This window comes from Piliocolobus tephrosceles, chromosome 6 (assembly GCF_002776525.5).
Source record: "Piliocolobus tephrosceles isolate RC106 chromosome 6, ASM277652v3, whole genome shotgun sequence".
Lineage (NCBI taxonomy): Eukaryota > Metazoa > Chordata > Mammalia > Primates > Cercopithecidae > Piliocolobus > Piliocolobus tephrosceles.
This window is the reverse complement of record NC_045439.1, coordinates 95040249-95067969: the sequence shown is the minus strand read 5'-3', so window position 1 is coordinate 95067969 and position 27721 is coordinate 95040249. Positions and strand designations below refer to the sequence as shown.

The 27721-nt window shown below is 46.1% G+C and overlaps 1 protein-coding gene across 1 annotated transcript in view; it reads left to right on the top strand.

Moving 5' to 3' along the window:
- Window positions 1-27721, top strand: part of ALPK3 (alpha kinase 3) — a 58307-nt gene that overhangs the window by 8542 nt on the left and 22044 nt on the right. The window contains exons 3-5 of the mRNA XM_023187159.3: window positions 1492-1613; window positions 13590-13707; window positions 14308-15580. Of these exons, the coding sequence (XP_023042927.3) occupies window positions 1492-1613; window positions 13590-13707; window positions 14308-15580 (1513 nt within the window). The remainder of the gene's footprint in view (window positions 1-1491; window positions 1614-13589; window positions 13708-14307; window positions 15581-27721) is intronic.

The window sequence follows — 27721 nt, the reverse complement described above, 5'->3', positions numbered from 1 at the left end:
GTTCAGGTATGTGAGATTGGGATCCCCTTTATGGATGATCTTTGTCGGGGAGGGCCCTTGTCAACTCCAGGAATGCCCAGGTATCTGCATTCCTGTGGTGAAACCATAGCGGGACCCCCATCAGTCCAGAAGTCTTACTTGATTCCAGATGTTCTCTGGGGTACAACCCTTCTCCTCAAACTCAAGTCTAGAATAATATTCACAGAAAAGATACATTGAATGTGGAACCCCTACCCACAAAGTATGTAGGGTTCTAGATCCTGTTTGCTTCTGCTTCCACAGACTCTCTTGGCCCCTGGCAGAGAGGCCATGGACAGACAAACATTGCCCTTGGGTGACCATCCCTTCCTCTGAGGCACAGGGAAAGGCACCTTTGAATGATGTGTCTTTCTCACTACAGTTTCTCCTGCTTCTCTTCACTTTGCCCCCTTCACAGTCCTCTCTGCTGCTCACAATGGGATGTGTGCCTGGGGAGGGAGGGCTGGGCATGGCTTGTGCACCACACAACCTGGCTATGTGGTGGCGCTTCACACCTAGGAACGCACTGTGTCTCTGCTGGCCCTTGAAAGGGTTTGGCATGGTGGTTTGCTTCCTGGGCCCAGAAAGGAGAAGACTGTAAGCCCTGAGCGTTGTTGGTGAGTTTGTACTGGACTCAGTGCTTACTGATGCCCCTGAAATCTGGGAGATGGACTGGAGAAGGGAACTAAAAGTTCTGGCTTTTGCAGGGGTGGATCTGTTTGTGGTTTGGCACTCCTGCTGGTTGGTCCTGGAGCAGCCAATCATGTTTCACTTCAGCATGTGGTATCCAGGGATGGAGCAGGGGAGCCACAGCTGGCTTTCCAAGGCTGCTTCTCAGCTTCATTTGGGGTGGGTCTCTCCTTTCTGATACCCTTATGAATTAGAGTTCCCCTTTGGGTCTAGACCCTAGCATTGGCCAGCTTATTCTTTGTCCATTGTGGGTCTGCACTCACAAATGTAGGAGCTTTTCTCCTAAGCCCAAGCTCTAGGAGAGGCTCCTGTGCTCTTAGGACCTTGAGTCACTGAGGGTTGGCTGGCCTTCCCCTCTTGGCATGAATGGAGGCTCTGCTATGCCAGGGGTTCCATCTCCGAGGCTTGACCTACTTATCTGTGTGTCTCCCTCATGCACCAGTGTCCCTGGAGATGAAAGGTGCAGGGTGAAGTAAGGCCCCCCCAACAATGATGGGAGGGGATGCCTCGGCTGGTAGCATGGCATGCTCAGGAGCCTGGCCCATGGTCAGTAACTTGCCTATTGTAATGGGTCTGGGTCAGGATTCCTTTCAACCTCTTGATACCTGGCCCCAGCCTAGCCAAGAGGCACAGGCTGCCTTGAAGAAAGACTTGCCTGGGTGCTGGAGCTCTGGCCGCAGGAAGATGGACAGGCATGGTGAGATGGAAGCTACCTTGGACAGGCCAGGCTGTGCTGTTTGTTGTGGGGAAGGCCAGCTCTGAATAGCTCTTTGCCTCTCCTAGGAGCACCTTCTGCTCCATCATTGCTCAGCTCACAGAGGAGACCCAGCCGCTATTCGAGACCACGCTCAAGTCCAGGGCTGTGTCTGAGGACAGCGACGTCAGGTTCACCTGCATCGTCACAGGTAAGGAATCTGTATGCTCCATGCCAGGGCCTCTGCAGAGAGCAGGGTCCAAGGAGGCTGTGAGGACAGGAATGGTGGGGTGGAAAGGCTGTGTGCACAAAACTATGTGAGGTGATATTTACTTTCTGAGCTTTTTCTCACCAACAAGGAGCTGGTGCCCCTTGCTCATCCCATTATGGAGCCACATATATACCCTACTCTTCTTTGGAACCTGTCCTCAGTGAAGGTTCCTGACCCTCAGGCATACATCCATGACTAATGTGTTGCATGAAAAGAAGTACTCCAATGGAAAGAGATCTTTGAGGCCATCTCCCTGAGTATCCCCATGTTATAGTTGAGTAATTAGATGGTTGGGAGTCTCAAGCCTGAGAGGATAATTGCATGTGGTGATTCTGACTACAGACCTTGGAGGCAGACTGCCTGGCTTAGAGTCCTGGCTCATCCCCTTTCCAATGATGTCACTGAGCAGGTTACATAACCTCTCAGCTGCCTCATCTGTAAAGTGGGGATAATGATAGGATGCACTTCATAGGGTTAATTGAGATTGAATGAGTTAATACATGCAAAGTGTTTGGAGTAGTACCTGATGTACAGTAAGTACCATATAAGTGTTAGAAACTGACTACTGTTATTTGCATTTCACTGAGCTTCATGGTGGAATTTGAAGCAACTGTTTGGCAGAATAGGAAGCAGAGTGATACTCCTTGGAAGGGGAGGATAGTGGGTGGGAGTGCTGGGAGGGTGGTTCTAGACATTGCCTCTCCCCGAGACCACCCAGTAGAGACTCCAACCTGACCAGCCTCAGGGCCTGCAGGACCCATGAATGGGTACCCACACCTCCCAGCTGTGCAGCTATCAGATCCCAGGCCCAGGCTCCCTCTGGAGAGCCTGTTGTTTCTGTAAGTCAAGGGCATTCGTGGTTTCCAGCTGTGACATTCCCTAATTCTGGGGGACTTGTTTACCCCAGCCAGTAAACAGCTTCTCACTTGGGCAGTTCTCACCCTTACTCAACCCTCTGAGCTGCAGACTGAGAACACTCTCTGCTCCGAGGGACATAGGTATTCATCCCATACCTTTGTATGGCATATGGTGAATTTCACAAGTTGTCTGTTTTCATTGTCATTGCATTCTTACAAATCCCTATGATGTAAGTGCTATTTTTAGTCAAATTTTACCAAGGAGGAAGCTGAAAGAGGCTGATGCACTGCCAAAGTCTGCAGCACTGGTGAGGGAGACACTGCTTTTGCTCTCCGGCATCTGATGCTGCTTCCCGCCTGCATCTCTTGTGTTACTGTGGCACTTAGAGTTTCCTAGAAAAACCCGGTTCTTTCACAGCTTCGTGCTTCTGCACATCTGATTTTCTCTATTTAGAAAGTCTGGCTGGGCGCGGTGGCTCAAGCCTATAATCCCAGCACTTTGGGAGGCCGAGACGGGCGGATCACAAGGTCAGGAGTTCGAGACCATCCTGGCTAACACAGTGAAACCCTGTCTCTACTAAAAAATACAAAAAGTTAGCTGGGCGAGGTGGTGGGCGCCTGTAGTCCCAGCTACTCGGGAGGCTGAGGCAGGAGAATGGCGTAAACCCGGGAGGCGGAGCTTGCAGTGAGCTGAGATCCAGCCACTGCACTCCAGCCTGGGTGACAGCGCGACACTCCGTCACAAAAAAAAAAAAAAAAAAAGAAAGTCCTTAATGCTTCTTTTTAAAGAAAATTAAATTTTACTTTGTCAAATTAATATATGCACATAATTTAAGACTTCAAATTATACTAAAAGGCATACTTCAAAATACAGCAGTTCACCCCTCTCAATTTGTCTTCCCAGAAGCAACTGTTTTCAGCTTTTAGCTGTTTCTTCTGGCATGTATACATTTCCATCATGCTGAGTACTACGTGAAATTCTTCAGTTTTAGATGTTCTCTATTGTCTTCCTGTTATGGTAGATAAGGAATTAGCTCTTTTATACTATCATTTTCTCTATTTCCCTAAACTTATCTTATTCATATAATTATGTTGACAGCAGTTGTGGGACTTTGGTTCTCATCTTCTTAGTTTAAAAAGATTTAAACAAAAGACACACAGCAAAGGAGATAGAACAATTTATTGCAAAGGAAAAAGAATACTGTAAAAGTTAGGTGCAGAATAGACAGGACACCTGAGAGAGAGAGAAGATTCAGCTTGGGCTTCTCGTGAGGATGAGACAGCAAAGACTGGTACCTAGGGAGACTACGTTTCTGTAAGTTTTACATGATTATTCATGAGGCAGTAGGAAGAGGTGTTGCTCGTAAGCATGTTCTGGGTGGTCTTCTGGGTGCACACGTGCAGTAGCTGTACATGCTTGTTCAAACGTCATGAGTATCTGGGACCACAGGTGTATGCCACCACACCCATGCTAATGAGGCATGTATCTTAAATCTCCACCCAGGGGTGTGTTTTTTACTATTACAATGAGCAAAGGGTGAGTTTGAGGACAGGTAAAATCAAAATGCTCCTGCTTTCTACATGGGAAATTCCCTACTGGAGATAGCTTTGCTTGAATGAACTTTACAATGCCCATGTTAGGGCTTAATTGTGTTGACTGTATGGTCCCGATGGTTGCTGTGTCCTGAGGACATGGTTACTTCCTTGACTCTTATTAATGATAGTTTTCTAAAACTATCCTGCTTCAGTTATTTCATAATTTTTGCTTAAATTAACTGAACATTGTAGCATACTATGCTTATTTTTTTTTCTTTTGTTTTTCCTAAGGTTAGTATTTTCCATCGTTTTTCATTTGTTTCTTTTTTTGGTATCTGTTGCTAATTTTTCTTATACCTCCTAATAGCCTCTTAAGACAATATTCTGCAAGGTCAATGACATCAGTAATCTGGCAGTTACTTTCCTTGGAGATATTCCCCTTGGAGCTCTCCATTCTTCTTTTATCTGAACTGCTAGCCTTTTGGGGCCTGATACACAGCTGTTATCCTGGGTCTTCCCTTTGCTTTTCTGTGGGGGTTAATTCAGCTTCCTGTATCTCATGTCTTCCTTTCTTGGTTTATTTATTTATTTTTTTTGCTTTATTGAATACTGCCCGAGTGGTTTCATCAGGTCCTGAAGATGGTGGAGTAGCAGAGGGCATGGTGATGGCAAGCTCTGGACCTTGCTCTCCCTTGAGTCCCTCTGCTCCAATGTGCCTTCATTTCTCCCTGCATCTGGTACACAGTTGCCATCCTCTAGATTTGTTTTACCTCTCTTCTGTGATAACTTTCCTGCTTTTTGCATTCTACATTTTTTTCTTTCTTGATTTACATTCTTGTTTTGGTAGCTTTCTAGACAGAGTACATGGGAAACAGATGTTGGATTCCTCGTGTCTGAAAATGTTTTTGTTGGTTGGTTGGTTGGTTGGTTTTTTGAGGCAAAGTTTCCTCTGTCACCCAGGCTGGAGTGCAGTGGCATGATCACAGATCATTGCAGCCTCAACCTCCCCGGCTCAGGTGATCCTCTTGCCTCAGCCTCCTGAGTAGCTGGGACCACAGGCATGTGCCACCACGCCCAGCTTATTTTGTGTGTGTGTGTGTGTGTGTGTGTGTGTGTGGTAGAGACTAAGTCCTACTATGTTGCCAGGCTGGTCTCAAACTTCTGGGCTCAAACAATCCTCCCACCTTGGCCTCCCAAAGTGCTGGGATTATAGCAGGCATGAGCCAGTGTGCCCAGCCTCTTTTTTTCTACTTTACTTTTTCTTGGGAATTTGGCTGGGTATAGAATTATAAGCTGAAAATAATTTTCCTTCAGAATTTTAGACATTGTTCCATTATCTTTTTGCTTCCAATGTTGCTTTTCAGAGTGAGAAGACAGTTTGATCGTAATTCCTTGCATGTGACCAATTTTTCTCTCTGGAAGCTTGTAAGAGTGTTCTGGTATTTCATAATGATGTATTTTGATATGGGTCTCTTCACCCTGGAACATGCTTAGATGCTTTCAGTTGGAAACGGAGAGCCTTTAGTTCTGGGAAATTTGATTTTATCCTCCTGTTTTCTGTCATCTTACTTTACGAACTCCTGTTTGGATAGCTGTTCCCCTGGACATGGACTTTTATTTTCTTATCCTTTATTTCCATTTCATCTATTTGTCTTTTGCTCTACTTTCTGGGAGATTTCCTCAGTTTTATCTTTCAACTCTTCTACTGAATTTTAATTTCCAAGGGTTTTAATTTTTGTCATTTTCTGTAAGCATCCTGCACTTGTCATGAATGTAGTATCTTTTCTTAGCTGTCTGAAACGCTTATTAATGATAGTTTACTAAAAGTTTCCTTTTCCTTGCGTAGTTTTTCTTCTGTCTTGCTTTTTCTCTGTTTAATTTAATTTTATCATCAATCTTCAATTACAGGCTTTCCTCCCATATCTAGAAATCTTTGGCTGTCAGATAATGAGCAAGAGTAGGAGACTTACAAGCTGATCAGAGGTTCTGAGCAAGGAGGAGGGGCCTGAAAACTTGGCTGTTTACTGTAGGGTGATCTAGGTAGCCACTGTTGGGAACTGCCAAGTAAGTTTCTTTAGTTTCTTCCTCTTGGACTAGTGAGGTTTCCTAGCAAAAGATTTTCTGGGAGTTATGTAGACCAGAGGGCTGGGTGGGCTCTCAGCATAAGACATTTATTTTATGATACATGGTTATTACATTTTTCTATTTGTCATAGAATAGTTATCCCTCAGTTATGCTGGCTTACTCTCAGGGCAGACTTTTACATTTCCAAATAATAAACTTCACCTTTGGCTGTGGTGGGGAAGGAGCAGTCATCCAGTGAGATAGAATGGGTGAAGGGTTCCAGAGATCTATTTTCTAAGCACCTTTAACCTTTCTTCCTTCCTCTTTCTCCCAGTTCCAGAGGTACCAATTTGCCAATTCTTAGGCCCTTTGGGGATTTTCTGGTGTCGAAAGGATAGTTCTCAGTTTTCTCCACTGCTAGCTTAGGGTTGAGCTGTCTTGAGTCTGCTAAGTCAGTTTCCACTTGTCCATCTGCTTTCTAACTTTCAAAATTTTGTTGCTCCTATTACTCTCCTTGCCTGTTCACTTCATCTTTGTTGATTAAAAAGTCTTTTCAGGGCAGTTTAGTGAGCTTGAGGAAGGGTGTGAAGATAGATGGCATGTTCATTCTGCCTTTTTACCTAGAAGCCTACTCATTTTCTGCCTGGCAAAATCCTTCTCTCCTTTCAAGGGGCATGCCCTCTGGGAGATCATCTCCAGTGTTTCCAGGAGAGCTCTTGCTCCATCCTCCACCACATAGTTTTTTTGTTTACACATCTCTGTCTCCAACAAGATCATGACATCTACAAGGGCAGGGCACACACCTGACACATCATGCCTCTCCAGAGCTGGCACGAAGATGCTCAGTACATATCAGATGACCACAGTGAACCTTGACTGTGCTGATGACAAAACCAGTATCTTTTCCACTTTCCACATTGCCTGTTCATTTCAGCCGCAGCTTTGATACCTGGGTAACAGCAGCTGCAGTGGGGACCTGGGACCACTTGAGGGGTGCAGGTGTCAGAGATGGCTCTCCTTCCTCTCCTTTTCCATTCTTTTCTTTGTAGCCATGGAGTTTGAGAGCAATGTGGAGATGCCAGACATGAGTCTGGCTTATAGAATCATGGGGCATTTTATCAAATATTCTCAGTGTCATCATGGAAGTAAGCTGTTCCCTGTTTCAAGCCCAATCCAAAGGAGCAACCTTTTCTGCCACATCTCATGATGACCAGGCAGGGCTGCTCAGAGATTTATTTTATGATATATGGTTGTATATCATACAACCTACCTACTGTGTATATCATAGCACCTACTGTGCCAAGATCTACAACACTACCAATGAAGTCTGTAAGGTTTCTGGGGCTCTGGCTACCTCTGATATCCATACCTTAGTCCATTGTTGATCTTCTCCTCTCCTGCCCTCACTCATCCTCACATACATTTAGAATCTCAGCTTACCTGAGTTTTGTGTAGTACATTAGGAAAGAGGCCTCTATGATCACCATAGTACACCTCAAACAAGCCTTTTCCAATTAGCAAGGAGAAAATGCAGGCTGTAGGAGAGGGGGAGAGAGGAGAGGAGGGGCAAGGTTCTGCAAACTAGAGTCAGGGTTAGACACTGGAGCTCTCTAGACTGGAGAGGTGGAAGGTGGATAGATCTCTGGCTGAGACTGGCCTCTGTGTGAGGCTGCTGTTTTGCTCCTGGCTTGTCTCCAGAGTGACCACACATGCACTCTTCCTTCCTCGCTGCTGATAGCATTTCCTAAACAAGGCTAGGATGAGTGAGCCCACCAGGGCCCTGCCAGGCAGAGGTGATGCTTTCCTGGTGGTCAGAACTTGGTCCAGGTGAGGGAGAGTCATCTGCGCCAGCAGTGCTCCTGCTGGCTGACCTGTGATGGAAGCCCTTGGGGTCACGGAGAAGAGAGGCAAGGCCCTGGGGTTCTTCCAACTCACAGTAGGCTTATGGGAAGACAGTTGGCCTCCACTAGCTCCTGTCTGCCCCAGGAGCCCCTCTGGCCAGAATGCTACTGTCTTCCTTGAGGCAGCCCACTCTCTCCAGCACAGGGGCTTCCCTCCTCCACTCTCCTCAACTCTGTTGTAGATTCTATGTTGTGTGTGTATGTGTGTGTGTGTGTGTGTGTGTGTGTGTGTGTGTGTGTGTGTTTGCATGTGGGTGCACATGTTCATATTGGGCTGGAAGGAGGAAGCATCAACAGTGGGCAGGTTGTACAAAGGGATTGAGTCTTCTGAAATAGGACCATGTTCCTGAAGTAACTTTTTTAGAGAAGTAAGTCTAAAAATGACTGTTGGGAGCAAAAACTTATATATTGGTCCCAGAAACCCCAGTGGAAAGAGTACTGGAGAAAGGAAAAGGAAACCTAGGGCTTTGCCACGTGCTGGCTGTGTGACCCTGGGTGTTACTTAGCTTCTCTGAGCCTCATTTTCTTTTTGTGTAAAATAGGAAGTAAAATACCGGCCTGTGTTGTAGAAGAGAGGGATTGGAATTCTGGCTCTCTACTTGCTAGCTAGATAACTTTGGACAAGAGCTTTAATTTCATGAGCTGGGATTTCCTCGTCCTTAAATTGGAGATTAGTAGCAGAGTGCATTCCTCATAGGATTTTTGTGAGGATTAGATGAGATAACACATGAGAAGTATTCAGCTTAGTATCTGGCACATAGTAAGTCTTCATTAATGTTAGCAATCATTTGCACAGGAGTGTTCTGAGGGTCAAATGAAATTCTATGTATTTGAAAGCTTTTTGAAAACTTTACATTTCCATTCATTATTCTTTTGAATCGGAGCTTCTGTGAACTGGGAATGGTTGGGACAAGGCTGCAAGTTTCCAAGCTGGGTTCTTGAGTCAGGTCTGCTGGCTGTGAAACAGGTGTCACAGGGTGTGAAGGGGCCGAGGGAAGGCCACAGGCTCAAGTGCTGCTGTGGGCTCTCCTGGCCAGGGCTGGAAGTGTGTGCACACCTGCCTGTGGACATGCACAAATGCATAGTTGGGAGTGAAGGACCCAGAGCTCTCCTGCTTTTATGCATTTTAGGATATAGTTCACATTATTCAGGGCTCAAGGCAATGTGTTCTCCCAAATAAATTTGCTTCCAAAGCTCATTGTGGCTATGAAGCCCCTAAGCTATTGGATCGGCCCCCGCTGTGTACAGGCAGCACCAGAGGGTGGCATGGAGGCTGAGGCCCAGCCCTGGGGCTGTGGGGTCCATTTAGCTCCTCTCTCCTTGCCCCACCCCTGCCCTCTTGCCCGAGCATCTGACTGGACTCAGATGCCCTGGAGACTGAGGCTGTGCTGGGTGGGTCATGGGGCAGGGAGGCTCTGAGCTGGGCCCTTGTAGGGATGAGATCATCTCACAGGATGGTGAGGACACCTGTGCTGGCTCTGGCCACACACACAGTGATGTAACCAGGGGGTTTAGCTCACAGTGGAAACATGGGGCTCGCTTTACAGCCAGGGCTGCCCAGAGTTTGTTCCTGGCCAACGCTGCTGCAGCCTCACCTCCCCTGCTCCCTGCTCCTGTACACAGTTCCCCAGCATGCCCTTTGCTTGTCACCCTCCCCCTCTCCTGTTGGGGTTCCCTTGTCAGGCATGCCCTTCCCATCCACCTTGTGTGTTCACCCTACTCACTCATTTACTTATCGTCCCACAGATTTCTTTTAAGTAATTACCACACCACAGTGTCAGGCACTGTCTTAGGTGGTGGGGATATAGCAGTGAACAAGATACAGTTTCTACCCACATAGGACCTAAGTCTAGCAGGAGAGATAGGCAAGGAAGTAGTCAATGACAGTATTGTGATTAGTGCTGTGAAGGGGAAGTACAGGTGATGTGAGAGCTGAGGGGAAGCGGGAGATCGGGGGGATGGAACCCATCTTTCCTGAAATCCTGCCCACCTTCCAAGTTGAGTTCAGGTGCCACTCACTACAAAAACCTTTCCTGAGTCCCTAGCCAGAGGTGATTGCTCCCTTCTCTGCAGCCCTAAGCACTTAGTGCATTGCTTCATTTATTCATCTATAAATATTTAATGAGTGTTGATTCCATACCAGGGACTATTCTAGGAACTGGGGACACAGCAGTGAATAACACAGATAAGTCCCTGCTGTCATGGAGCTGATGTTTGTCATGGAAAGGATGGACGTAAACCAACACACTCCTAAGTGTATAATATGTCAGGTAGCAATGTGTTCTATGAAGAAAAATAAACATAGTAAGAGGAATAGTAAGTGCCTGGGAGACAGTGTTGCTGCTTTACACAGGGTGGTAGGGAAGGCCTCTCTAGAGAAGTAACAGAGCCCTGCAGGAGTCAAGGCATGGTGCTCCTGTGGTGTGTGAGGCAAGCCAGCAGGACCACATGAGTGGGTACAGCAAGCTGAGGGAAAGTGGAGGGAGGTGGAGCCAGCATGGTCGCAGGGCCCAGATCATGAGGGTTGCGTGAAATGGAGCTAATTGGGGTGTTTTGAGCAAAGGGGCACCATGATCTGACATTATTTAAAAGGATCACTCTGTCTTTTCTGCTGAGAATGGGCTGAAGAGAGCCAAGCAGCGAGATCAGTGAGGAGGTTATTGTAGGAATTGAGGTGTGAGGTGATGGGAATGTGGACCAAGCTGTTGGTGCAGAATGGCAAGGAGTGATCAGATTCTAGATATATTCTAAGGGAGGGCCAGCAAGATTGCTTGATGGAGTAGAGGTGAGACAAGGAAAGGAATACAGGATTGCCTCCAGGTATTGGCCTGAACCAAATATAGGGATGAAGTTGCTATTTACTGAGACTTGTGGGAACTGGCTTGGAGGGCAGACTAAGGAGCTTGGATGGGGTATGGTAAGCTTGATACCTCTTAGACCTTCAAGTGGAAATGCCAGGTATGCAGTCAGAAATAATGACTGGGGTAGAAGCCTGGGCTGGAGATAGAAATTTGGGAGTCCATAAGCATACATATATTTGAAAGCCACAGGACAGAATTAGGACCTTCTGGGTTGTGAGTAGGGATAGAGTATGGAAAATGGTTCTGGGGCCTGAGCTCTGGGTCAGGTCTAGGTGGGAGGGGAGGACTGATGAAGAGCTCAGGAAAAGCGGCCAGTGAAGTAGGAGGAGCAGTTAGAAAGAGCGGTGTCCTAAAAGCAAGTGAAGCAAAGGTTTCAGGAAGGGGGGTTGGTACTGCTGATGGATTAGGCAGATGGGCATAGGAATTGGATTTGGCAATGTACAAGTTATGGGTGACTTTGACAAGAGCAATTCTGGTGCAAGAGAGGCTATAAAAGTCTGACTGGAGGAAGGAAAATGAAGACAGTGAGTACAGGCAGCTCTTTCAAAGAATTTTTCTGTAAAGCAGACAGCAGAGAAATGAGAGCAGGGGTTGGAGGAGGCTGTGGGGTCAAAGGAAGTTCCTTTTAAAGAAGGACACAGTAGAGCAGGCTTGTACACTGATGGGAAAGATGTAACAGAGAGGAAAAATTTGATGATGCAGGAGCGAGCTGGAATAATTGCTGGAGAAATGTCCTTGATTAGGCATGAGCAGGTAGGATCCAGTGAGGGGAAGCTTTACTTAGGAGCATGGTGTATCTGTAGGCAGTAGGAAAGGCAGAGCACCTGTGCAGATGCTAGGTGCATTGCCGCCTTGTGCAGGTGCATGCCATGTCTCACCTTTTCTTTTTTTCTTTTTTCCTTTTTTTTTTTTTTTCGAGACTGAGTCTTGCTCTGTTGCCCAGGCTGGAGTGCAGTGGTGTGATCTCGGCTCACTGCAAGCTCTGCCTCCCGGGTTCACGCCATTCTCCTGCCTCAGCCTCCTGAGCAGCAGGGACTACAGGCACCCGCCACCACGCCTGGCTAATTTTTTTTGTATTTTTAGTAGAGACGGGGTTTCACCGTGTTAGCCAGGATGGTCTCGATCTCCTGACCTCATGATCCGCCCACCTTGGCCTTCCAAAGTGCTGGGATTACAGGCTTGAGCCACTGCACCTGGCCATGTCTCACCTTGTCTTTCGCACAATAAGCTCCTGGAGAGCAGAGACACTGTCTCATGTGGTTCTGTGTCCTCATAACCCTAGCTTGCTGTTCATATATACTTAATATATATCTTTGAGTGAATGTATGTTAGCAGTCTCATTTCGAGCAAGTAATGCAGATCAGTCAGCTTAAGATATGAATCAGGATTCATTGGTAAGTCCAGAGGGGCTTCTTATGGAATTGACAAGAGGAGGGCAGCTGTGCCCAGGCAAGGAATGAAACTAGTACTTGGAAGCATCTTGGAACTCTCTCTGTCTTCCACTTCTTATTCAATCCTGAACATCGACTTCCTTTTTCCATCTCTCACTGTAGTGTTTGCTTCTCAGTCCATGTGGCAGAACATGGCTGCTCTACCCTTTTGAAGCTAAATTTCCAGACACAATGGTAGACTGTCTGTAGGTCCTAATTCCCAAATACTTGGTCAAATAATTAGCTAGATTTGCTGATTTGGCGTCCATTACTGAACCAATCAACTATGGACAGAGAGATAAGGGACACGTGACAGTAACAGCTGGGAGCTCCTCCTGTGGGTGGGCTGGAAGTGCCCGAGAAGGGGCTGGGCAGACACCTCAGTCAGTGTCACTGCAGTGACAGGGTGGGTAGGAAGGTGTAGATGTGTGGACAGATGGACGATAGGTAAATGAATGAATGGGTGGACAGATAGATGCTTTAGCCATGTTGTCAAATAATCCTAACAGCTCAGGAACCTGAAATGAAAGAAGGAGGGCTCTTGGAAGAGATGCTCATGGTGGGACATGGGGGAGGAGATCTCTGTAGATAGAGCCCTTACTGCAGTTGAGGAAGTAGAATGGGCCACTATAGACGGAAGCTTATTCCCAGGAGCCAGGGATTTCTGGAAACTCCTTGTCTCCCTTCCCATTAGGAAGCTAGGAAGTTTCTCCTCCATATTTCCCTTCCTATTGCTGAAGGGGAATTGTTTTCAGCTTTGACAAGGACCAGCTTCTAAAAATAAGCTGAGCTGTCATACGGTGGCTCTGTTCTTCCAGCAAGCCTGGGGTAGGTGGTCCTGTCCAGTCTCTTCAGGTGGTCTGGAAAGCCATGGCCTCGTGTTCTCTCCTCCCATTATTATTATTATTATTATTATTATTACTGAGATGGAGTCTCACTCTATCGCCTAGGCTGGAGTGCAGTGGCGAGATCTTGACTCACTGCAACCTCCACCTCCTGGGTTCAAGCGATTCTCCTGCCTCAGCCTCCCAAGGAGCTGGGATTACAGGAGCCCGCCACCATGTCTGGGTAATTTTTTTTTGTATTTTTAGTAGAGACTGGGTTTCACCATGTTGGCCAGGCTGGTCTCAAACTCCTGACCTCAGGTGATCTGCCTACCTCAGCCTCCCAAAGTGCTGGGATTACAGGTGTGAGCCACAGTGCCTGGCCTCTTCCCGTTATTTTGGAACTGGCTTTCCTGCAACCCAATATCCTGCTTCTTTCTCAGGATACCCAGAGCCAGAGGTGACCTGGTACAAGGATGATATGGAGCTGGACCGCTACTGTGGCTTGCCAAAATATGAGATCACTCATCAGGGCAACCGCCACACACTGCAGCTGTACAGGTGAGGGAGAAGGGCCTGTTTTGCTCTCTCTGCCCTCCCGAGGGCCCTTTGGCTGGGGTCCTGCCTTCAGAAATGGAGCAGTCTAGATGGAGATGCCCAGGCACTCTCTGGGGATGGTGGGCGGGATTCTGCTGTGTGGTTGAACCACCTGGTGAACCACATCTGCCTTCCAGTGTCTGGGAGCTCCTAAGGCCAGGGTGGGAGTATTCCTGACAGAGAGCTGGTGCAACCAGCGGAGGTCCTGACCTACAGAAATATTTTCCATGAGGTCAGCGGCCAAAAAAAGCAACTGTATCATCATGACTTCACAAGGGGCTGTGTTGGTCACATGCTTCTGAAGGGAGCTCTCCTGGGCCCCAAGTCTAATCCCTCCTGGGACAGTATGGCCTTGGTCAGCCGCCACCCTTTTGCCAGCCTCAGTTCCCTCAACTGTAAAGGAGGGTGTTGTATGTTGTGACGTGTGAGATGGGGCGTGGCACACGGCAGGGCTTGCTGTGGGGAGGGGGAAGCATGCCTGGCTCTGAACGGCTCTGGCTGGGGGGTGTGGGGGCTCTCACCTCTCAGGAGGGGAGAGGTGGCACCTCAAGCTCCTACCTCTAGGTGTCGAGAAGAAGATGCCGCCATCTACCAGGCCTCTGCCCAGAACAGCAAGGGCATTGTGTCCTGCTCAGGGGTCCTGGAGGTGGGCACCATGACCGAGTACAAGATCCACCAGCGCTGGTTCGCCAAGTTGAAGCGCAAGGCTGCGGCAAAGCTGCGCGAGATCGAGCAGAGCTGGAAGCACGAGAAGGCGGCACCAGGGGAGGCAGACACGCTGCGCAAGCTCAGCCCCGACCGCTTCCAGCGAAAGCGGCGACTGAGTGGGGCTGAAGCGCTGGACCCCTCAGTCCCTACCAGGGACCCTGAGGGTGGGACCCTGGCAGTTTGGCAGGAGGGAGAGACTGAGTCTGCTCAGCACTCAGGTTTGGGCCTGATCAACAGTTTTGCTTCTGGAGAAGTGACCACCAACGGGGAGGCTGCCCCCGAGAATGGGGAGGACGGAGAGCATGGCTTGCTGACATACATCTGTGACGCCATGGAGCTGGGGCCTCAGAGAGTCCTCAAAGAGGAGAGTGGGGCCAAGAAGAAAAAGAAAGATGAGGAATCCAAGCGAGGCCTGCGAAAGCCAGAGTTAGAGAAGGCAGCCCCAAGCCGCCTTTCTTCAGAAAACTGCATCCCCAACTCAGAAGAGCCTGACTCCTGCGGGACTCAGGGGCCCACGGGCATGGAGCAGGTTCAGACTCAGCCCAGAGGCAGGGCTGCACGGGGGCCTGGGTCCTCTGGCACAGATAGTACCAGGAAGCCAACCTCTGCTGTGGGCACTCCAGACAAGGCCCAGAAGGCCCCTGCCCCGGCCCTGGCCCCTGGCCCGGGCCCGGGCCCGGGCCCAGGCCCAGGCCCAGGCCAGGAAGTGTATTTCTCCTTGAAGGACATGTACCTGGAGAACACCCGGGCAGTCAGGCTTCTGGGGGAAGACGGCCCCCAGACCCTGAGTGTCCAGGCGCCTGGAGAGAGTCTCAAGGGGAAGGCACCCATCAGGGCTAGAGACGAGGGGGTGCCTGGTGCTCCTGGCCAGCCCACACACTCCTTCACCCCCCAGCTGACTAGGCCTTTCAACAGAAAGAGATTCGCCCCTCCAAAGCCCAAAGGAGAGGCCACCACCGACAGTAAGCCCATTTCTTCTCTGAGTCAAGCTCCAGAATGTGGGGCCCAGAGCTTAGTGAAGGCCCCACCTCAGGCCTCTGTCCAGGTGCCGACACCCCCTGCCCGGCGGAGACATGGCACCCGGGACAGCCCACTGCAGGGGCAAGCAGGCCACAGGACTCCAGGAGAGGTAAGTGTGGGTGTTGGGTGCCTGGAGGCCGCTCTGGGAAGCTGACCTCATGGAAACTTGCTGCAACTGCTCCGGCAGCTAGTGAGCAGTGGGCTATTTATAGAAAGGGGTGGAGAGGGACTGGAGTGCCAGCTACAGGAACCGCAGGCATGCCCTTCGCCGCAGCCCATTTCCTGATGCCAGGCATGTGGGCAGCACAGCCTGACTGTGACCCTCTTCTGGGAGTGCAGGAGTTCACAGCCAAGGGGACTCTGCCCTGGAGGGAGGTGGAAGAAGATAATATTCTCTGGGGTGGGAAAGGGGGCCAGTGGAGAGCTTTCTGTGGGCTTTGCTGAGGCAACAGTGTTTCATGGGGGAGATGGAGGAGCAGGTGTGTGCTGTAGTGTACAGCAGGTGGCAACTTGGCTGTTCATTAGATTTTTAACAAAACTGAATGTCCAGGAAATGCTGGTTAAATCTGGGTTTATCTAAGGTTCTGGAGTCAGGCATACCTATATGCAAATCTGACTGCCTTAACATGGTGTGATCTAGAGCCAGTTGTAAAACTGGAATAATAATAATAATAATAATAATACCTACTTCATAGGGCTGTTGTTAGAATCTGGTGCCCACTAAGAACTAAGTAAGTGGCAGTTGGGATCAGATACGACTATGGTGGGATACAAAAGAAAAGTGTTTTACTTGATAACAGGAGTGCCATCACCTTCTAGGGAACAGGTAGCCCACAGAGAAAATATGACGTTTTGTGTGGAGACAGGGGTAGTGGAGTGTCCACTCCCCAAAGAGGCAGATGGGTGGCAGCATTAAGGAGCTTGAGGGGCGGGATTGAGAGGGCAGGAAGGAAACAATTTGTCCCTTTTGGTTATTGCTTCATGTTTCAGGGGCTTAGAGGGCATTATTTCACAGAGGTTTTGGGAGACAGAGTGTTTTATAGTGGGACAGAAAGAAGACAGTGTTTCTTATGAGTGGCAGAAGGAGAAATATTTCAAGAGTGGAGCTGGGGTGGATAAAATAGATGGAACATACTTACACTGAGAAATACTGGTTATTTATTTGAAATCCTGATTTAACTGGGTGTCTAGTATTTCTTTCTTTGGTTTTTTTGTTTGTTTGTTTGTTTTGTTTGTTTGAGGTGGAGTTGCCCAGGCTGGAATGCAGTACAGTGGTGCGATCTCAGCTCACTGCAGCCTCCAACTCCCGGGTTCAAGCCATCCTTGTGTCTCAGCCTTCCAAGTAGTTGGAATTAAAGGTATGAGGCACCATGCCCGGCTAATTTTTGTATTTTTAGTAGAGACGGGGTTTTGCCATGTTGACCAGGCTGATCTCGAACTCCTGATCTCAAGTGATCTGCCCACCTCAGCCTCCCAAAATGTTGGGATTACAGGTATGAGCCACCGTGCCCAGCACGGTATTTCTTTTTGCTAAATCTGATAACCTTAAGTGGGGACAGCCTCTGGTTTTGGTGAGAACTAAGATGAGACTATTTCTTGGGGTAGAGGAAGTGGGAGTTATGGATCCGAGAATGGCTTCATGGGGGAACAGGAGGAAAGCAGTGTTTCCCAGGGATAGGGACAGAGGACAGGTGGTTTCTCGGAGCAGTGAAGGGAAGCACATGAGGGACAAGCTGATATAGCACCTTGCAGAGAGCAAAGGGGAAAGGATGCTTTGTGGAGAACAGGAGGGACTTTCCCACGGAGAGAACTTTCATGGCGGGAAGGAGAGAAAGACTAGTTTCAAGGGTGACCATGGGAAATGGTTTTATTTCATGGGTGCTAAGGTCAGACTGTAGGAACAGTGGTTCAGAGGGCTTTGGAGTGGAACAAACCTCAGGGACCTCAAACCAGACTTTCTGGAACCTGTTCCTGACTCTTGCCCCCTTCAGGCCTGGTCTCATGTAGTTTTGGCCAATGGAGTGGTAAGTTCACAGTGGCCCGGGGAAGGCTTTGTAGGGCTGCTGCACATGCCTGACAGCCCACAGGCTGGATAGCAGGGCCTTTTGGAAGAGATGGCTCTCATATGCCCTCATAGCTCATTTAGGAAGGGACCAGGCTGTTGGCCAAGTTAGCGTGCAAATCTGGCTTCTCTGCCTAAAGGGTGAGGAACCCCATACCAGATGGTGGCATCCTCCTGGTAGGGCCAGAGGAGGAAGTACTAGCCCCCTCTTCCTTGCCTCCCAAAGGTAGGAGGAGGGGCTCAGGCAGTATGGTACCTGAGAGGTTGTCTGTGTTGGTTCCACTGCTCCTACAAAAACCCCATGGTTAGGCCGGGTGTGGTGGCTCACGCCTGTAATCCTAGCACTTTGGAAGGCCGAAGCAGGTGGATCACTTGAGGTTAGGAGTTTGAAACCAGCTTGGCCAACATGGTGAAACCCCATCTTTACTAAAAATATAAAAAATTAGCCGGGTGTGGTGGCATGTGCCTATAAGTCTGGCCACTTGGGTGGCTGAGGCAGGAGAATTGCTAGAACCTGGGAGGCAGAGGTTGCAGTGAACCGAGACTGCGCCACTGCACTCCAGTCTGGGCTACAGAGACTATGTCTTAAAAAAAAAAAAAACCAAACCAAAAAAAAAAAACCACCCACAGACGCAGAACAAAGCCAAAAACCTTGTGTTTTTTTTTTAACTTAAAAAAATTGTTACATAGGTCATACATGTGAAACGTGTTTAACATCTATGTATGTATACTTTTAAGCTGTTGCTTTTTAGTGGATGAATTTGATTTTTTTTTTTTTAATTTGGGACAGGAACTTGCTTTGTTTGTCACCCAGGCTGGAGTGCTGTGGTACGATCATGGCTCACTGCAGCCTCAACCTCCTGAGCTCAAGCGATTCTCCTGTCTCAGCCTCCCAGGTTCCGTGCCTGAGACTACAGGCATGTGCTGCCATGCCTGGCTATTTTTTTCTTTTTTAAAAAATTTTGTGTAGAGACGGGGTGTTGTCATGTTGCCCAAGCTGGTCTCGAACTCCTGGGCTCCAGTGATCCTCTCACCTTGGCCTCCCAAAGTGCTGCTATTACAGGTGTGATAAAACAGCCTGGTCTGTTTTTTCATACTCTCATCCTGCCAAATTTTTTTGAAAAAAAAGTTATATTTTTATTATTAAAAAAATGGTCATAGTAGAAAATATGGAGGAAACTCTGAAAACTTGAAGTAGAAAGTAAAGGCCAGGCACAGTGATGCCTGTCATCCCAGCACTTTGGGAAGCCAAGGCGGGTAGATCACCTAGGTCAGGAGTTCGAGACCAGCTTGGCCAACATGGTGAAACCCCATCTCTACTAAAAAAAAAACAAACAAAATTTAGTTGGGGGTGGTGGTGGGTGCCTGTAATCCCAGCTACTCGGGAGGCTGAGGCGGGAGAATCACTTGAACCCAGGAGGCAAAGGTTGCTGAGATTGCACCATTGCACTCTAGCCTGGGCAACAAGAGCAAAACTCCATCTCAAAAAAGAAGAAATAAAGAAAGAAAAAAGAAAGTAAAATAAAAATCCACCTATTATCTACCATCCAGAGATGACTATCACCCAAGAGATGAAGGGACATCTTGGTGTATCTACCAATCTTTTTATGTGTATATGTAGTTTATGTAGTTTTTTATACTTTTTTTTTTTTTTTGAGACAGAGACTTGCTCTGTCTCTGGAGTCTGCACTCCAAGCTGGAGTGCAGTGGCGTGGTCTTGGCTCACTGCAACCTCTGCTTCCTGGGTTCAAGCGATTCTCCTGCCTCAGCCTCCCGAGTAGCTGGGATTAGAGGCGCCTGCCACCACGCCTGAGTAATTTTTTGCATTTTTAGTAAAGACAGGGTTTCACCATGTTGGCCACGCTGGTCTCAAACTCCTGACCTCAGGTGATCTGCCCGCCTCAGCCTCCCAAAGTGCTGGAATTACAGGTGTGAGCCACTGTGCTGGCCTTTTTAACCACTTAATATGCATTTTATTCTGATCCAGTTTTATATCCTGCTTTCTTTCTTTCTTCTTCTTTTTTTGTTTTTTTTAGTTGGAGTCTTGCTCTGTAGCCCAGGCTGGAGTACAGTGGCATGATCTCAGCTCACTGCAACCTCAACCTCCTGGGTTCAAGCAATTCTCCCACCTCAGCCCCTTGGTAGCTGGGATTATAGGCGCACACCACCATGCCTGGCTAATTTTTGTATTTTTGGTAGAGACGGGGTTTCACCATTTTTGGCCAGGCTGGTCTTGAACTCCTGGCCTCATGATCTGCCTTAGCCTCCCAAAGTGCTAGGATTAAAGGCGTGATTATCCTGCTTTCTTCTCATTGTTTCATGAGCATTTTCCATGATTTCTAAAAAATCTTCAAAAGAACTTTATTTTTAATGACTATATAAGATGGTATAGTATGAATATTTTAACCCTTTTTTTCATAGTTTTTATGCTTTCCTTCCCTAGTCTTAGATTAAGTAGTAATCTGTATTTTTGCTAATTTTTGTTGTTTGAATTTCTTCATTTGATTTTTAAATTAATCTGAAATTTATTTGGGTGTATAATATAGCATCAGTCTCTGGCTTGATTTTTGACTAATAGGTAATTTTCCTCAACATTATTTGTGGAATATTCAAACCATATCTATTATTTTGTTTTTCTTTCCTGATATACTAATTCTTATACATACTAGAGCCAATTTTAATTCCTACATATACATCTGTCATAATCCATTCATCTGTGTGTTGATTTTTTATAAGACAATCTTGTTTGAATTTTTACAGGTTTGATTTCTGGCAGGGCAAGTTCTTCTCTTACATTCCTTTAAAATTTTTTCTTAACTATTATCTCTTGTTTATTCCTCTAGGAAAACTGTAGAATCATTGTTTGAAATTCTCCAAACTCCCAGATACCATTGTTTTTTACTTTATAATTTTTTGTTCACCATTTTTTAAATAGTCATGAATTACGTATAACAAGATTATAAAGCCTGTTAAATCCTTTCGTGGATAACTAAAGGCATATTTGTATTTTGAATGGGCTTTTAGTAAAACTTTGGAAGAACCAATACCTTAGTATTTAGCCTTCTCATTTGGGACCACAGTCTCTATTTCCATGATCCAAATCTTCTTTCTCATCTCTCTTTTTAAGTTCTGTTTGTTTTTTAATTCATTTGAGCCTGGCATGTCTCTTGTTAGGGTTTGTTACTTTCAGGGTCCCTGTTTCTGGGATATTATGCCAGTGCCCTCTTACTCTGTCTTGATTTTCTTTCCTGGGAATAGGGCTACCTCTGGAAGCTCGAGTTAGGCGTCTCTCATGGGTATGGATGAGGAACAGATGGTAGAGCTGGGGCATCTTGAGTTGTTAAGAATGTCTGCTTCTCCTCCAGCCCAGGCATGCTGTTCACATAGCTCTCTCTCTGGGCAGGAGGTAGCTGATGAATGGAAACCGGCCTTCAATGCCCTCGAAGTCTGCTTTTCATGAGATTTTTTTTTTCCTGGGACTGCCTCAGATCTCTGGAGCTGAGGTACATAGGGGAACATGGTAGAATGCCCCATCTGCCAAAATCCTCGGAGAGGACCATGTAGGTGTGGGAGAGACCTGCTGAATGCTTTGAGACCTAAGTGTCTCTTTTTGAGAAGCCTTGAAGGTCCTGAGGATGATCTTCCCAAGGCATGGGAACTCTCCTCTCACAATCAGGGCTCTTTAGTTTTCAGGGAGGACATGGATATAAATATCTTTTGAGAGCTGTTGAATGGAGGGAGATTGAAGAGAGACATGATCCTTGCCTTGAAGAATTATCTACTGAATTGAGGGGACTGGACTCACTAGAAGGAAGTGCAAAGAGGATATGGTGAATGATAACAGAGGACTTTCAGAGAGGGAGAACGGTGTGGTCTGGAGTCACCAGGGAAGGCATCTAGGAAGAGGCCAGACTGGTTGGCATCATGTATAGATTTATTATGGGAAATGCCATATTAAAAAAACATTAATATAATTTTAAAATATAAAAGATAATATTCCCAGGTGGAAAGGAATTAGCTAAAAGAGAAAAAGGAAGACATTCTGGGAAGGATGAATAGCATGAAACAAAGGTGAGATTGTGGGCTAGAGAGGGAATGTAAAACCAGCCTATCCTAATTTTGATGCCTAAATGCATTGAAAGCTTCTCAACATTTTTTCTTCCTTTCTATGTCTTGTGTACTGCTTTGGTTTGTTTAGCACCAATTGTAACATTATCTAAGGCCAAGAGTGACACAGAAAAGGAAGAGAACTAACAGTTATTCAATATCAGCTTCTGGTAGTGCTGGCTTAGATAATTCAACTACTGAGGACAACTAGAAAAGCTAGACAAAATATAAAAATATCTGCTTGAAGGCACTGGAGAGCTGACAAAGTGAAGAATTACTGGGCCAGGATCTGGGAGGAGATAGAAATCTAGAATGGTAGTCCCAGCATTTGACACAGCTTTTGTCCTGGGAGGTATTTCCTATGCCAGAAGAGGAGAATGAGAGACTGAGCAATAGTTTAGATAGTCTCATGAGACTAAGGAGACAAAAATTAGAGCCCATGGTCTCAAGAGTGGGAGCCCTTGTAAGCCCCCTGGGTTTTGGGTTGGGATTCTGAAGGTTTGTACCCTGGGAGAAAGGGGAATCAAGTGAATTACTCTCACAGTATTGAGGTATTGAGAACTCCAAGTCACGTGGTAAGAAATATCTCAATCCCTGAAATTAGAATTAGGTGGTTCAAGATACTTAGTGCCCTTAGGCACCTGGCAGAAGCAAACAAAAATCATATCTGGAGGATGACAGCATCATCTTAAGCCTCAAATTATTTTTAAAAAGTATTTCAAATGTAATATTCAGCATAAAATGAAGGTAAATCCACAGAAGATAGAAATTGGGCCACAGGTTGCTGGGCACACTGGCTCATGCTTGTAATCCCAGTACTTTAGGAGGCTGAGGTGGGCGGATCACTTGAAGCCAGGAGTTCGAGACCAGCCTGGCCAATGTGGTGAAACCCTGTCTCTACTAAAAATACAAGAATTAGGCCAGGTATGGTGGCTGACGCCCATAATCCCAACTCTTTGGGAGGCTGGGGTGGGTGGATAACAAGGTCAAGAGTTCAAGACCAGTGTGGCCAAGATGGTGAAACCCTGTCTCTACTAAAAATACAAAAATTAGCTGGGCGTGGTGGCAGGTGCCTGTAATTCCAGCTACTTGGAAGGCTGAGGCAGAGAATTGCTTGAACCTGGGAGACAGAGGTTGCAGTAAGCTGAGATTGCGCCACTGCACTCCAGCCTGGGTGACAGAGTGTGGCTCCATCTCAAAAAACCCCAAAAAACAAAAAACAAAAATTAGCCAAGTATGGTGGCACATGCCTGTAATCTCAACTACTTGGGAGGCTGAGGCACGAAAATCACTTAAACCTGGGAAGCAGAGGTTGCAGTGAACTGAGATTGTGCTACTGCACTCCAGCCTCGGTGACAGTGAGATTCTGTCTCAAAAAAGAAAAGAAAAGAGAAGAAAGAAATTGCCCCACAGGTTTCCAACTTTTGGAATTATTAGACGTGAATTGTAAAATTAAAATTAGTTTACCTCCTTCATATATTGAAGGAGATAAAAGACAAGATTGCAAATTTCACCAAATACCTAGAAACTATAAAAAGTGGAAAAGGCCAAGCACAGTGACTCATGCCTGTAATCCCAGCACTTTGGGAGACTGAGGCAGGTGGATCACCTGAGGTCAGGAGTTTGAGACTAGCCTGGACAACATGGCGAAAGCTGTCTCTGCTAAAAATACAACAATTAGCTGGGTGTGGTGATGCATGTCTGTAATCCCAGCTACTCAGGAGGCTGAGGCAGGAGAATCTCTTGAACCCAGGAGGCAGAGGTTGCAGTGAGCTGGGATCACGCCACTGCACTTCAGCCTGGGCAACAGAGTGAGACTCATCTCAAAAAAACAAAAAAAAATGGTGGAAAAGATCTGAAAATGAATCAATAGAATTCTGGGATTGAAAAATACAATAACTAATATTATTTATTATGGTTATGGCAGTTTCATTTCTGGATAAGATGGAGTAAATACACTCCATTCTGTATCCCCCACTGAATGCAGCCAAAAATTTAGGCAAAATATATGAAACACCCACTTGACAGCTTTGAAAAGCAAATAGTCACGGACAGATTGGGGATGAAGACCAGAACTCAAAGTACCACTGAACCTACAGTGTTTACTTTTTTTCCCCCCCCCCTTCTGGCATTTCCTGGCCTAGTCTTAATGCTGTCTGAAACCCAGATGTAAACATTAACATGGGCAGAGAGAGCTCCAGAAGCTCTCTAGATCAGGCTTCAGGAAGGGAAAAGAGATTTCTTGGCAGTGACAGTGGTAGCAGTAGAGGCCACAGGCGCCTAAAACTTTAAGAGAAGAGAATGTTCCCCCTCCAATCAGAGGAGCTGTGATCCTAAGAGTGGGACAAGCCCCTGTTCCTTTTTTTTTCTCCTGGGTCTCTTCCTTGGTCCAGATCACACACTCATGTGTGAAAGTATGTGGCAGAGAGGGGTAAAAGAAGCTCCAGCTATTTGGCCAAAGGACTGAAAAAGGGGGCCCTATGGGGGAAACTATGGAGAGGGAAGAGCTTGGGAAAATGACCTCTGAGAATCATTAATGACCTCTGGGTTTATAAACTCTTTTTACATTTCTGGGCTCATTCCCAAGCTGTTCCTGCATGGATCTGATTCTGAAGAGCATATGAAAAACTTTGAGAATGAAATACTTGGAGAATAAAAAACTTTGAGAATAAAAACACTAATGAACCATCATTCAAGTCCCACACTGGCCACTGGGTGGCACACACACATGGCGGATCCAAGTAGCCCTGCAGGCTGGGTGTGGTGGCTCATGCCTGTAATCCCAGCACTTTGGGAAGCCGAGGCAGGCAGATCACTTGAGGTCAGGAGTTCAAGACCAGCATGGCCAACATAGTGAAACACTTTCTCTACTAAATATACAAAAAATTAGCCAGGCATGGTGGCACATGCCTGTAGTCCTACCTACTTGGGAGGCTGAGGTGAGAGAATTGGTTGAACCCAGGAACCTGGGAGGCAGAGGTTGCAGTGAACTGAGATTGTGCCATTGCACTCCAGCCTGGGTGACAGAGTAAAGCTTCATCTCAAAAACAAGACAACAACAATAAGAAAAACCCAAATAGCACCGGAAAGGCTTGGAAAATATAGCCGAGATAGAAGCTATAACCTCAGAGGCCTGAATGAAATTTGTAGCCTGAACACAACTAGGTAGATTGCCTTCCAAGACAAAGATGTTAATACTCTCCATAAGATTTAGACAAGAATCAGAGTCTTGTAATATTTAAAATGTCCAAATACAATAAAAGTTATATGGCATATGAAAAATCATGAAAATCTCCACTTGCACGGAAAGACAATCAAAGAGTGCCAATGCCACAGTGACGCAGATGTTAGAATCATCTGACTTTAAAATCATCTGACTTTACTATAAAAATGTGGCAAGTAAGGGTGAATACTCTGGAAACAAATGGAAAGATAGAAAGTCTCAGCAAAGAGGTAAAAGACTAGCCTGGGGAACATGGCAAAACCCTGTCTTTACAAAAACTACAAAAAAATTAGCTAGGTGTGGTGGCGTGTGCCTATAGGCTGAACTATTTGCAGGGCTGAGGTGGGAGGATCACTTGAGCCTAGGATGTTGAGGATGCAGTGAGCCAAGATCATGCCACTGCACTCCAGCCTGGACAAAGTGAGACCCTGTCTCAAAAGAAAAAAAAAAAAAAAAAAGAGGTAAAAGATATGAAAAACCAAATATCAATTTTATTTTATTTTTATTTTTTATTTTTTTGAGACAGAGTTTTGCTCTTGTTGCCCAGGCTGGAGTGCCTGGCACACTGCAGTGGCATGATCTCGGTTCACTGCAACCTCCACCTCCTGGGTTCAAGAGATTCTCCTGCCTCAGCCTCCTGAGGGAGCAGTTGGGATTACAGATGTGTGCCACTACACTTGGCTAATTTCGTATTTTTAGTACAGATGGGGGTTTCACTGTGTTGGCCAGGCTGGTCTTGAACTCCTGACCTCAGGTGATCCACCCACCTCAGCCCCAAATACCAATTTTAGAACTGAAAATTACAATAACCGAATAAAAAGACTCACTGGTTGAGCACAACAACAGAATGATAGATGACAGGGAAAAGTCAGTGAACTTGAAGTTAAAACAATAGAAATTATTCAATCTGAACACATATGCCCACAGAGAGAGAGAGAGAGAGAGGAAGGGAGGGAGAGAGAGGGAGAGAGAGAGAGAGAGAATCAGAAAAATCAATGAACAGAGCCTCAGAGACTTGTGGTGCAGTATCAAAAAGTCTAACACTTGTGTCACTGGATAATCAGAAAGAGAAAGACAGTGGTGCGGAAAAAAAAATACGTGAAGGAATAATGGCTGAAAACTTTCAAAATTTGGCAAAAGTCACAAACCTATAGATCAAGAAGTTCAGCAAACCCTAAACAGGAAAAGCCCTTAGAATTCCACATCCAGAAACCTCATAGCCAAACTGTTGGAAAGTAAAGACAATGAAAAATTCTTGGAAGTAGCCAGAGAAATGTAATACATTATTTATAGGGGAGCTATGATTTGAATGACTGCAAATTTCTCATCAGAAACAATGGAGGCCAAAAGGAAGTGGAACAACATATTTTTTTTTTTATGCTGGGAAAAAAAGAACTTTCAACCTATAATTCTACATTTAGCAAAAATATCTTGAAGTATTGAAAGTGAAATAAAGACATTCTCAGATAATGGAAAAAACAAGAGACTACATTGTCAGCAGAATGTAGAAGAATTGCTCTAGAAGAATTGCTAGGCTGGGAGCTGTGGCTCATGCCTGTAATCCCAGCATTTTGGGAGGCTGAGGCAGACTCACCTGAGGTCATGAGTTCGAGATCAGCCTGGCCAACATGGTGAAACCTCTTCTCTACTAAAAATACAAAAAAAAATTGCCAGGTGTGGTGGGGAGCACCTGTAATCCCAGCTACTTAGGAGGCTCAGGCAAGAGAATCACTTGAACCCAGGAGGCTGAGGTTGCAGTGAACTGAGATTGTACCACTGCACTCCAGCCTGGGTGATAGAGCCAGACTTGGTCTCAAAAAAAAAAAAGAATTGCTAAAGTAAATTTTTCATACAGAAAGGAAATAATACCAGAAGGGAACCAGAAACATCAAGAATGAAGGAAGCGCAATGGAAATGGTAAATATCCTGGTAAAAATAATAGATCATTTCATCTTGATTTCTTTAAAATATGTTTGAAGGTAAAAAGTTAAAAAAAATACATTATCTGCTGGAGGTTTTTTAATGCATGCAAATGTAATATATAAGACAAATACAACATAAAGGGGTATGGGGTAAAGAAACCTATATGGTGGTGAGATTACTGTATGGCACTTGAAGTGGTAAAATATTGACTCTAAGTAGACTGTGGAAAGTTAAGTATGTATATTATAAGCCCTAGAGCAACAACAAAAATACTATACAAAGAGATAGAGTAAAAATCACACTATATAAGTTAAAGTGGAATACTAAAAGATGTTCTAATCTAAAAGGAGGCAAGAATAGGGAAATACAGGAAGGAAAAAGAGAGGAAACAAATAGAAAACAAATAATAAAATTATTGAGCAAAATCCAAACCTATAAATGATTATATTAAATATAAATGGTCTAAACATATCAATTAAATGACAGATTGTGAGACAGGACCAGAAAAGCTTTCCTAACTTGATGCTGTTGATAAGAAATCCACTTCAAATATAATGATATAGATCGGTTACAAGTAAAATAATAGAAAAATATATATCATGCAAACACTAATCAGATGAAAGCTGGAATGGCAATATTAGTATCAGACAGAGTAGACTTCTAAGGAAAGAAAATTACTGGCTGGGTACAGCGGCTCACGCCTGCAATCCCAGCACTTGGGGAGGCCAAGGCGGGCAGATCACCTGAGGTCGGGAGTTTGAGACCAGCCTGACCAACATGGAGAAAACCCATCTCTACTAAAATACAAAAATTAGCCAGGTGTGGTGGCGCATGCCTGTAATCCCAGCTACTTGGGAGGCTGAGGCAGGAGAATCACTTGAACCCAGGAGGCGGAGGTTGCATTGAGTCGAGATCATGCCATTGCACTCCAGCCT